The sequence below is a fragment of the Scomber japonicus genome, chromosome 12 (genome assembly GCF_027409825.1).
Source record: "Scomber japonicus isolate fScoJap1 chromosome 12, fScoJap1.pri, whole genome shotgun sequence".
NCBI classification, from domain to species: domain Eukaryota; kingdom Metazoa; phylum Chordata; class Actinopteri; order Scombriformes; family Scombridae; genus Scomber; species Scomber japonicus.
In genome coordinates this window covers 7,375,212-7,388,042 of record NC_070589.1, presented here as the reverse complement: position 1 = coordinate 7,388,042, position 12,831 = coordinate 7,375,212, and the positions used below count along the sequence as shown (strand labels likewise).

Sequence of the window (12,831 nt, the reverse complement as noted above, 5' to 3'; positions counted from 1 at the left end):
CACAATTCCATTTTAGTACATTCTGATCCAAAACATGTATTTGTAGATTGCTGGCATATCAGTTGTTTCAGCTTTGGGCTGTCTCTACTATCAACAGATTGTATAGTAGTAAATATGTATTAGTGTGTAATACTGTTGGGCATTAAGGGAAAGTAGCAGCAACAGTAGGTGGATAGTTGTACCTTGCATACACTTGGGTGGATCATTTGTATCCCATAAATATGGCTCAATGACAACCGCTTCTAAAATGAATCCTACAGTTACTGAGAGCTTTTACATGTTTTGCAGAAAAAGTTTCTAGTATAAGATTTTTCTTACAAATCTACCAGTGGCAATCAGGAAGTGATGCATTTTGCATGTCCATTGGAGCAGTGACAGGTTATGTTTCCTTTGAAATGTAACTTTAATTTTTGGAGTTCTGATCATTGGCTCTATCCATGATGGTAACAGTGTACTGTAAATGGAGGGGATATAAGGGCAAAGAAACACTATCATTTGACTACAGGGGCAAGCTGTAACTAACCTAGGTTAGTCAACATATACAGATATATTCAAATGTGACATAATCATGACTACCAGTATTTCTGATTCATAATGACAGAGGTGGGCAGAAATGAAAAGTCATCATGTGTCAGAAATACTGGCGCTCCATAGATTATGTAATCTAAAGTGGTGGTCATCCAATCAGCCCCTTTAATGACAGAGGGTAGTAATATGTACATTTTTGCCCTTACCTTTGTTTCACCTGTTTCAATTGAAATGGACCACACCACCCCAAAGGGCCCCTGACTGACATGCAGTAATTGAATGATTCACCCACTTAAAAAACAAACATATATTGTGGCCAGCTGTGGTATGTCATTCAAAAATGACACACTGGAAACCAAAAGTAAGAGTCAGCTTTAATTGCAGTTAGAACCAGTTAGTAACATTCACAGCCAAACAGTAGGCGAGTCATTTCTTTGGCGATATTGATGCTGAGGACCTTGTGCGTGAGGTGTCAGCTGCAGTCAGTGCTGCCTGTGAAAGAAACCACTGGCCTGCAGATTCTTAGATACATTTAAAGCAACAATTTAGTCGGTCTTCCAACCTCAGCATAACTCATGTTGACAGTGCCTGTGACTGTAGCGACTGGAGAGGTTTCTTACATTTGAAGCTCATCAAAACACATCTGAGGTCAACCACGCTCCAGAGGCGTCTTTCAGCTCTTGCTCAAATTTCAATTGAGCATGAAGTAACTGGATCGCTGGACGAAGATAAACTTATTAGAGCGTTCTCAGCGTTGAAGCACATGAGGGTGAAGTTCTAGACAGATAAGATAAGATACAGCCAGGGTTACCCCAATTGAATCAATGATCTTTTACAAGTCTTTTAACTCTTTTAACACATTTTTAGCATAAATAAAGTTGATAATGATAATAAGTTGATGACTACTTTCACTCTATTTGTTTAGGTGTTGACCCACTTACAACTGTAACTTTCCTCTCCCACTTGCTCTCCCTCTGTTGCTCTTCAGGCCTAACATGAGCTGTCCATGGTGCTGAAAGAGTGCTAAGTGCAGTTCATTGTAGACTACCAGCGGTTTCAGACACTTTTCATTCCCAACCAAAATATGGCATTGCTTTTGTTGTTCATAGTTAATTTGAGGGAATTGTTTAGATTGTTTTTATGTCAGCTACAAAAACCATTCAAAGTATTTTCATTCAGTAATTACCTTTATGTAGCAGTTGTCATTGTTGGTGGCAATTTCAGATTCAAATTGCCTTCACACACTTGACAGATTCACAGAAAAATGAGGTGTGCATGTAATTATCTCTTTGATATGAATGTTGCTATTTACTGTTTGCCCACTTTACACCTTGCCAGAGCTGTGTTGAGTTACTGCAGATTTAAAGGAGACAGTGTGGCTTTTATTGTGAAGAAGCCATCATAAAAGTAATGTATTTTGTCAGCACATTTTGTGCTCATTAAAAGAAATGCATCAGGATCAATGACATTTTTTTATGTCCATGTGGTTTAGTCAAATTTAAAGGGTTAAAATGTGAAAATAAATGTATGAATAACTTGCACACATTCCTTTTTTGTGGACCCAGCATCAAATTTCTGCTTTTAATCCATTTAGAGAGAATAGAGGATTATAGCAAAAATGTCTAAGTGGTGTAACCATAAAAACTTTGTACCACATAATAAGATTTGCTTAAAAACAGTAAATTCTCAATAAAACACCATATCAACTAGTTTGGCATGATCTTACATTATAACTTTTATATTAAATAAAGCTAATGGAATACTATTGTTCTAAATATTACATTTCATCTGGAGAATCATGGAGATCAGGAAACATTTACATTTTTTTAATTAAGTAATTATTAGTATAAGTCCACTTAAATACCATCTAGGTGGATAAAATATTTAATATTTATCATTCTTTTGTGGTTACACCATTTGACATTTTCAGCAGCATTCAGTCTTACTTTTGGTTAAAATGATGCAAATGTCATTTCAAATTATATAAAACCAACAAAAATACTAAATGTACATTTCAACAAACCTGATGCTGCTTTTAAACTATTTTAAGAAATGTTTGAATTGCTCACCTTGCCAAACCTTATTTGTCACTCACCCTTCTACAAGACATATCATTTTGTGCATTTTTTTGACAGCCAATCAGTTTTAAATCATGTCACAGGGAGTTACAGAACAACTCCAACTCCTCAGCAAGGTCAAGGACAAACTTCACTATTTGCCTGATTGGTTGATTATTGACTGACTAATGTTAAAACAACACACGTTTGTTTGGCTGTGCTGTGATCAGGTACATCAGTTGCTGCTGCTCCCTTTGTTGTATTTCTAACTTGGTAGCTGCTCAAGAAGTGTTTGCTGACAGTGGAATCTGGCACCTGCACTCTCACACCATGGTAACCATGGGTGACACCAAATCCACCAGGACTGATACTTTAAGGATTACAACTTTAACACCAATAGACAATGAAATCCTCATTAAAACAGGTGTTTGGAAACATATCTACTGAGGAGCACTCACTGCAACAAACAGAGCACCACTGATGGTGAAACTACCATCTACTAATAAATCACCAGACAAACTGACTCACTTTCACTGAGCAAATTCTACACCTGTGGTTGATTTCTGAGTGAAATTGCTCAGCTCGCAAGCTCCACTCAGCTGTCATTACATGGCAGTTTGTTTCGTTGCCGTGTCGAAGGGGAAAATGAAGACAGGCCAGGTGTCAGGAGAGGCAAGAAAGCAGAGTAAGAAACAGCCAGAGTGAGCAAATGCAGTAGAAATAAAGACGGAGGGTTTGTAAAAAAGATTGTGGAAGCTGGAAAGAGAGATGTGACGAGGAGATGGAGACTTAGAAAGAAAGTGTGAGAGAGATGAAAGGTGTAGTTACCCGTTGTCGGGGGCCTTTGCAGGGGGAAGGTACGTGGTATTGTGGCATGCTGTAATCAAGTCCTCTCCTGCACTGACAGCTCGGCACTTGTTTACAGAGAACTTTAATTTCCCTGACAGTCCTTTTCCTCCACACATCACTCCATCTCCCCTTCCTTCCACTCTGTCTTTATTTCTCTCCTTCAGTCACCTTTGTCTCTCCTGGCTCCCTCTCTCTCTGTCTCTCTCTCTGTCTTTCCTGTCCCAGCCCTGTCACTCACCGTCTTAACCCAGTTCATACCAGCAACAGCAAGCTATCAAGGGCTGCTCAGCTGCAAAAGCTCCTTATTTTCTCCTGCACAAATTCACTTGTTTTATCATCATTCATTTTTGTCTATTTACACAGGCCTAAGGGGAAGCAATTGCTGGAGCATTTGGGCAATGCTGTGTGTGATTTCCTGAACTTAGCCTGGGGGATAGAATCTATGCAGAGCCAATTTTCAGTCTGAACTTTACTGTTACTGCACCAAAGTGGATGGTAATTTATGTATGTCTGCATTTTCATCTCGACTGCAGTCAAAACCAAACACCCACCCCTCAACACAAAAAAAGGAAAGTCAATTTGCCATTGATAAATAATCCCATTTATAAATATTAGAGAACAAACTATGAATTAGATTTTGGCTTATTGGAAATGGGATGCACATTGAGTAAACAGTAGGTTAATCTCAAAAATCACCGTTTAACACTCTTAATCAAGATGCTGCATAAAGAGTCACTGAACACCATCTTAAACTACTTTTAAACAGCCTCTGAGAATATTTCAAAATAAAAGATTTGCTCAACTCTTCAATGTGAAGGGTGGTTTAAAGAATGGACAGAGCATAGGGAATGTAAAATGTTAGAGAACAGAAAATAAATGTAAGTGTAATCTGTTACAGTTACTGAGAAGAACTGTGTCATTAAATTAGTAACAGCTGAACTTAGATGTTGGTGCTTAATGGGAACACTTACACTAACAGCTGAAAACATTCATTGGAAAGTTAGAAAAATTATAAAAGGTAATCAAATGTAATAAGTTACATGACTTTGATGAAGTCATTGAAATAGTTACATTACTTATTACATTTTAAACAGAGTAACTAGTAATCTGTAATCTATTACATTTCCAAAATAATCTTCCCAACCCTGTAACTTTGAGTTCTGACTAATATACAAAACCAATGAGCAAATGATCAATAATACAACTTCATCTCATACTGTATGTTATACGGCCAGTCACATCAAAACCTAAAAACGTGGAAGTTGAGGAACCCAAGTTAAAAGATGTGCAGACCCAGTGGGATAAAAGTTGCACAAGTGTTGCAAGGAACCCTTTAAAGCTCTGCTGCACACAGATACACTATCATCTCCATACTGGCTTACCTCATTCCACCTTTCACTTGTCGGCCCAGAACCTTTTGCCTTTGTACAGTGGCAGCTTTCAGCTCGACCCTATTGATCAGCTTCTGATGACTGTGATAAAGCTCAAGCTCAACTTGCTCCAGGAATACCTTACAGAGAGGTTCAGTGTTTGTCAAAGCGGTGCCAGCAGAATATTAGTGTACTGGATTGACGTAATGGAGAAACAAATGAGGAGCTACATCCTATGACTGCCAAAGGAGACAACAGTTGAAACATTGCCCCAATGTTTCAAAGAACACTATCCTGGCACAAGCTGCATAATTGACAGAGGAGAACAGAAGACTGAACTGGCCACCTTCTGGTGTGATGTTCCGTAACTCTAGTTTGTAATTTTGCTTTGCTTACAAGTATATATGCTTACTGAGACGCTGAATTTGAACAGTTGGACAGTTTGTTTTAACTTAATATAAATAAATAGGAGCACTCACTTCAATTTGCCATTTGATTGACAGTCTCACACATCCCACACTTCCCCTCGGTGCAAGAAAGGATGTGGAGGTGGCAGACTGGAGACATAAAGGAGAGCTTACAGGAAAAGGACACTGCAGTCTCCTGCAAGTAAAAAATAGTACATGTACATTACGGATTGTCAACACCTAGCCAACCCAATCTATGCATACATAGTTTTGCTGTCTTGTATAATTACATTTTTAAGACATTATGCTTCTTTCTCTTGCATCTTAATCTATTTTTATTAAAGGGTTATGTATCTTTTGTCCTAATATTATGACTGTTCCCTAACAGTTAAAGTGATGAAGGTGACTGAGGAGAGTTGTCATCCCCTGAAAATCTACAGTGATTTAACTTCTCACCTTGCTGCAGTGACGTACAGATGTAGTAGCATCACTATTAGCTGTGGTTACAGGTGCAGCTAATTCTAACCCTAACTCTAACCCTTCTGACCACACACAACCACATCCATCAGTGAGGCTGAGGGTGGTCAGAGGTGAAACTCGGAATCTTGAAATACTCAACCAGAAAGGGGAGTTTTGATGTGTTGTATTACTCAAATATGCTGTACTATCTCGACAACTGAAAAATTCTCTTTCTACTCTGCAGGACTGTTGGGTTTTGGTTGAACAAGGCCCAGTCGCTACTCTACTGCAACGAGCATGGCGTGCTGGGTTGTTTCTCTGAGGAGGTGAGGAGCTGTAGCTGCCCCGCAGAGCAGCCCACCTGCCAGGGAGTCATTCCTTGCATTGTGGGCACCTCCTCCACATCCTGCGCCTCCTGTGCCAGTGATAATGCAACCCGCTGCGGAACCTGTCACCATGGGAACCTACTGCATCTCGGTCTCTGTCGACCAAGCATCGCTGCATCCCTGGACCACTACCTGAACTTAGACCTGGACATGCCTGATGCTGAGGTTTGGAGACATCATATATGTATTCCAATTGTTCTCAAACCTCATAATACCTGTGATTAACACTCAAGATAATGACAAAGATCCAACTTTCCAACAATAACAAAGACAGTACAGCAAAATACACCATAAAAACATTGCTGCAAAAATTCTATGGTATCTGACTGAAACAAAAATGAAATATGGTAATATGGCTATTATCAGATTCAAGTCCAAATATTACCGAATTGATTGATGAAAATGGTTTGGTGCAGGAACACAACTGAGACCCCCTACTTCAAGCCTGTGAGAATAGCTGAGTTTTGCAGAAGCTTTTATGTTAATGTAGACACGATCACTGAGAGTAAGAAGCTGATTTAGAAAATAGGCTTTTAGGACCATTAAAGTCAAAATATAAACATTCGAGTTTATTGCAACTTTCAACTGATGGTGGTCTACTGATGGTTATTGTTTTTAACACTACCATGATAAATACCAACATTTTAAATCCCACATTTACAATTTGTTGACCAAAAACAAAACTTTTAATGGACAGAACTTACATTATAACAAGTACAGATAATTACTAAATAAGTGTGATAACAAAACTTTTAAATTCATGGCAGCCAGTGTAATGTACTGCATGTACTGTAATGAGAATCATGTTTGGCTGACAAGTCAATAGGAAAAATCTATATATTTCAAAATAAATGTGTAGCACATTTATAGCCTTTGCTATACAAAAATATCCACATTAACACTCATTTTAATCCTTCACTTTGCATTAAACAAATGTTATAGTAAAACAAAGACAGCACCAAGTTGCCAGCTCTGCTATGTGTAGGCAGATTCTACCTGCTTCAGTGAATCATCATATATATTTGCCAAGAGCAATTTCTGCATAAAGTGTACTCAACCGTCAACAGCTGTACAGTCGAGATATGTCATAACTATTCTTTTTTAAATGTGATTCTTTCATTATTGGCAGTCAGTGATCTCACAGTCTTTTAATCCCTCTTCAGGTGAAGTACCTTCTTCAGCGACTAGACAGCAGAATAGAGGTCCACGCCATCTACATCAGCAATGACGTCCGTCTGGGAAGTTGGTTTAATCCTGCCTGGAGGAAGCGAATGCTGCTGACACTCAAAAGTAACAAAAATAAGTCCAATCTCATCCACATGCTGATGGGGATTTCTTTCCAGATATGCTCGACTAAGAATTCAACACTGGAACCCGTGCCTGCCATTTATGTGAATCCTTTTGGGGGAAGTCACTCAGAAAGTTGGTTCATGCCAGTGAACCAGCCTGACTTCCCTGACTGGGAGAGAACTCGATTGGACGCCGTCGTCACGGCACAGTGTTACAACTGGACATTGTCTCTTGGCAACACATGGAAGTCCTTCTTTGAAACAGTGCACATCTACCTGAGAAGCCGCATTGTCACAGATGACCCAACAGTCAATGAAACACTCTTCTATGAACCATTGGACCTGGATGACCAGACGTCCAACCTGGGGTACATGAAGATCAACACGCTCAAAGTGTTTGGATACAGCATGCACTTTGACCCTGAGGGCATCAAGGATCTGATTCTCCAGCTGGACTACCCTTACACACAGGGTACGCAGGACGCTGCCTTTCTGATGTTGTTGGAGATGAGGGATCGCATTAACAGGCTGTCTCCACCAGCGCCTCAGCCACTGGACCTGTTTTCTTGTCTGCTGCGCCACCGACTCAAGCTCTCAGCTGCCGAGGTGGCACGCATCAAGGACTCTCTAGAGACCTTCAACTCCAAGCTCCCCAATGCTTCTCCTGAACCTGAGCTGGCCCAGCTGTGCAGCTAGCTAGCTTAGTCTAGTTCAGGAGTGATACCACAACACAAAAAGCTGCTTCAGGGACACAACCTCAGACTCACCGAGCGGGTCCTAATCAGTTGGTGTCTTGGACCTAAATTGTCTGGATTAAGCTAGCATTCAACTCCGAAACCTGACTGCTGGTTGTCTTATGGTCACTCTTGTGTGGTTTTCCAGTGTCACATTTGTATTATGAGCAGCTGATTGTTGCTAGCAGAGCCCTTTGGTCATGCTGTAGACTCATGGGAGAACAGTAGATTCTGGGACTCTCTTTCAGTGACTCTATTGTACTTTTGTCTGGAGGTTTACTTTTGTTATTACGGACCTGCTTTTGGCGAACTGTACAACTGGATGAAGCTAATGAAGAGACTCTCCTACACCGACAGTCTTTGTGATTTTGAACCTCAGAAAGCCGATGTCACAACGAATACCTAAGACCTCTGCCTTGCAAAGATAAAGGCGATTTTGATATGTAAAGCGGAGCTCTTGAGGGGTCTTCAAATATTAGTTAATGGAAGAGGATTCCCCCTTTTCTAACCCTATTTTCTTTGGCTACAGAACATTCTCTGGGGAATGGAAAATTGGATAATATTATATATGTGCTGAATGAGTTGTTATGTTATGCTTAACAGTTTAAAATTTGATAATCCTGGACCCTGTTACTGTCTTTGAATATTTCTTTTTAATCCCTGCCTTCCATTTTATCTGGCATTTGAAAACGTGTAAGTATCTATGCTTAACATCTGAGTGAGAAGCCTGTTAGTGATGTTCTGTCCTTGGTGGTGTGTCTATACCAGAAGACAGTGAACACATCGGCAAACTGAATGGCAAAATATCTTAAATGTTGAGTTAATTCTTTGAGCTGAAAATCATAAAGAAATCTTCTGATGTGGTGACAAAAAGGTCTGCGGATCTAAGCGCTGTAAATAATGCTCCATCTAACCCCAGGTGTGAACAAGTGCACATTGCTTTTTAGATAACCAAGTGCAAAGACCAAAAAAATGTTTATAACAAAAACAAACTCATGCCTTATATGGAGAGTCAATGTTAAGATAAGAAGCACATTTAGTTTCTGTGTTTGATTTCCCGGCGAAGGCTGTATTGCTTTTTATATTTCAATATTTCTACCAAGACAGAACAACAAAAACGTTCTCCAGACTACGTGGTAATGTAGCTTTTCCATGTAAATGCCAGTCACACTTTCTGCAGTTACTTGTTTTTTGATTTGGTGTTGTGAAACTTTGAGTCACTATTCACAGTGCACACCAGTACTTGCATACTGTAATTGTTCTGCAAAACTCAATTAGAGAATCTCTAAGCAACTGCTAGAACCTGGTCGATTTTAATATGGGTTTCAAATGGTTTTTAATGGTTTGGCTTAGTCTCAGGTCAATGAAAGCTTTTTTGTTTTTTACATGATGGGTCCAATTCCAGCTGCCAGTTACCACGACGACTGGAGTTGCAAGGTTTCTGAAGGGCAGTGATGGTACTCTTGAGATCTGCAAACTTACCAGGATCATACTTGATATGATTTTACATTTACTTCACTAATTTCTCACTGAAAGTCAGTAAACCTTGTATGTCATTTTCAGCGGTTCTTCTGTGCTCAGCTTGCTTAAGTAAAAAACAAAGTGGTTTATCTATCTGGGATCTTTTTCCTTGTTTCAAATATCACTTTCAGCCCTCAATGTTATAACATGTGTGCTATGGGAAACAACATATTGATATACAGAATATTACATAACCAGGTTATTTTTGGTGTGTTGACAACAAAAAATTATTTATTTTCCACTGTCTCCGCTGTGTGAGAACCCTGGGCCAGATTTACAGAGAAAATGATGCAGTATAAATAGATGCTATTGATATAACTGATTTTTCACTTGAATACTGAGGTAAATGCAGCCAAATGCTCACTCTACTTATCTAAATGCGGTTTCTAGCCTGTTGTGATATCACAGTTCACTGAATGCCACATGTCTCCCAAAAATAATCAGATGCTGTGTTTATTGCTAATTATGACTCTATTGGTCTATATTTACAAGCCTGTTTTTTTACCTGTTTATTTCTTTTTAGTTATGTTAACTCAAGTGCAGCTCTCATGTTTGTAGTACAAGTCTGGTCTCAAGACATTTTCTCTATTATCTCGGACCTGCTCTCGTAACAGACTGTAGAGGTGCACTATAGAGACACTACTTTCTTTGATATCACCAGTGTTGGGGAATGTTACTTTTAAAAGTAACTAATTACATTACAATATTACTGCCATTCAAAAGTAACTTGTTACATTACAGCACCTTCTGAGAAAAGTAACTTGTTAGAATACTTTGCGTTACCAAAAATGAAAACCCCTTTAAAAATAATTACTCTACCATTATCACACATTCAAGTCTGGCCCATAATCTGTAAATCTTTACTCTAATACAAAGGAATAACAGACACAATGTCTGATGTATAACTATTGTACAGCCTTACATACAAAAAAAAGTGTCCTCTCAAACAAAAAAGTAATAAGGTACTGTACATATTCGTGACGGAGTAAAAAATAAAAAACAGATTACCCCCAACACTGGATACCACATACAATGTTCTGCACTCTCATTTACAAGTGCTGGTATATTTACTTTCCATAGCGTGTCCTGTATCCAGCTCTATACTGATTACACTCAGTTTCCATTTTATTAGGTCTACCCAGCTAAAACTTTGAATTGTTTTGTGTAATACTGCCATACTAACCATATAATTGAATCAACACCTTTCTCAAACACTTTCAACAAATACTGAACATTGTACCAGACCTGATGGGAGGCTGGGCTGTTGTATGCATCTGTTTTAGCTCAATGGGCCTGGTAACTCAATGTATCACAGCTGACACACATTCTATGAGGAATATTGAAAGGGTACAATTTTTCTGTTTTGATTCTGTTTCAACACCCATTTAGGTGTCGGTCTTGACTCAGTCTGGAAACTGCTCCGATTTGGACTCAGCTTGTAAGTCATCACAGCCCTGACAGCTCTGTAGATATTTTTGTGCTTTGCTCAGGCCTTGTCATTGCGATTTTTGTAGAATAAAGTTTAATTCACGATACTCTTACCACAACCTTCCATGTGGCTTATGTAAAGATCTGCGCTATACATAAACTGGAGAATTTTCCTAGTGACACTGACTAGTACAGTAAATCCAGTAGAGAGCATAATCAACACCTAAATCTCCATTTGCACATTCTCCCTTGAATGCATTTCCTACATACATGCAGAGGTGCACCATGGAAACATTTGCTAAAATGATATTTAAACTGGAACTCCAGCCTGGTTTGCTGGTTTCATACATACAGTACACCACATGTCTGTGTCACATGTACACCCGAAAAAACACCACAAACACTCAGATAAATCTGGCCCTCAGTGTGTTTCCATAAAAAGGATGCATAAACTTCCAATTACTCTCAGCTTCTCATAATAAGACGAATGTCCTCTAATATACGGACTGCAGTGTTTTTTTGTAAGATGAAAAGCCAATTTCCTGAGTTGTCAGGGAGCAAACAAGAAGCAAACGCACTCTGTCACATTACATCAGGCTGCTGGTTTATCTGCTGGAGAAAGGCGGCAAGGAACGGAGAGAGTGACAGAGACAGGAAGAGAGAGAGAGAGAGAGAGAGAGAACCACGTTGACCAACTAGAGTAACCCCGCCCCCTCCCCCATAATCAGGTGGGGGAAGGACCCACTCTGCATTGGGTTAATAAACAGTTATTCATCTTCAGCATGGCACCCAGGAAACAGGAGTGGGTTTGCCCTTGGGCTAATCTTCAGGCCCGTGGAAGACAGCCAATCCATCAGAGCACTATTTAGACTGCATACTCCAAACTTTCTGAACCTCCCAAAAGAAGCGAGGGGGAAGAGAGAAAATGAGAGGGTGATTGAGGAGGGAATAGATGACATAGAGGGAGAGATGGAGGGAAGATAAGGGTGAGAGAAAGAGGGAGGGAGAGAAAAGGTGAGGGGTTGGGCTTGCTAGTCTTGCAGTGATTTATGATGTTTAGAGAGTCAGACTGTTTGAATTAATGAGGTAGAATCAGTGAAATCGACTGGCACGCGTGCATGTGTGTGTATGTGCAGACCTTGTGCTCATGCACCTGTAGGTCATTTGACATACTCATCAATAATCATGTAGTATTGGGGTTTGAAATTACTTTCAAATTACATTATTACAAATGTATCCAGAGATTATTCATGTTTGTAGGAGTGAGAAATTTCCGATGCAAAGTTAGAGGTTGCTTGACCTCGGCTGAGAGAGGCAGAGGCAAAGTGAGTGGTTCTTATCAACACGCAGTCGATTATAACTGTGTCAATAACTTCATCATGACTGGCAAATCTAAAATCCAGTTCTTATAGAGCTCGTCAGTTGCACATGACAGCCTGCAAAAAAAAATACAACAACAATTTATTCCCCATATTGCTTTCCAAGACTCACTCGGCAAACTCATTCATTACCTCCGACCAAGAATAGACAAGGTCACATTACAAATTCACTACTGTTGCAGACTTTTTTTCTTTGTCAGCATTCTGAAGACTAACTGCAGTAAAAAAATATATATATACAGCTTGTTAGCTCTGACAATATTACATGTCCCAACATCCTGCCTTCTATTTAACAGAACATGGTCGAATAAATCACCTAACCACTCTATCTTTCCCCACAATGACATATTTTTAGAGCTTGCATTCATTTTCTCCACCCAAGCAACTTTCAAGGTTGACAAGTGTTCCAACACTACCAGTGTTT

At 39.5% G+C, this 12,831-nt stretch overlaps 2 protein-coding genes across 2 annotated transcripts in view; one reads left to right on the top strand and one right to left on the bottom strand.

The window, feature by feature from the left end:
* The window catches only part of brinp2 (bone morphogenetic protein/retinoic acid inducible neural-specific 2), a 143,510-nt gene extending 135,469 nt beyond the window's left edge, over positions 1-8,041 (top strand). The window contains exons 7-8 of the mRNA XM_053329350.1: positions 5,915-6,221; positions 7,220-8,041. Coding sequence (XP_053185325.1) covers positions 5,915-6,221; positions 7,220-8,041 — 1,129 coding nt within the window. The remainder of the gene's footprint in view (positions 1-5,914; positions 6,222-7,219) is intronic.
* Positions 1-12,831, bottom strand: part of klhl20 (kelch-like family member 20) — a 308,817-nt gene that overhangs the window by 6,289 nt on the left and 289,697 nt on the right. The gene's annotated exons all lie outside the window — the stretch shown is intronic.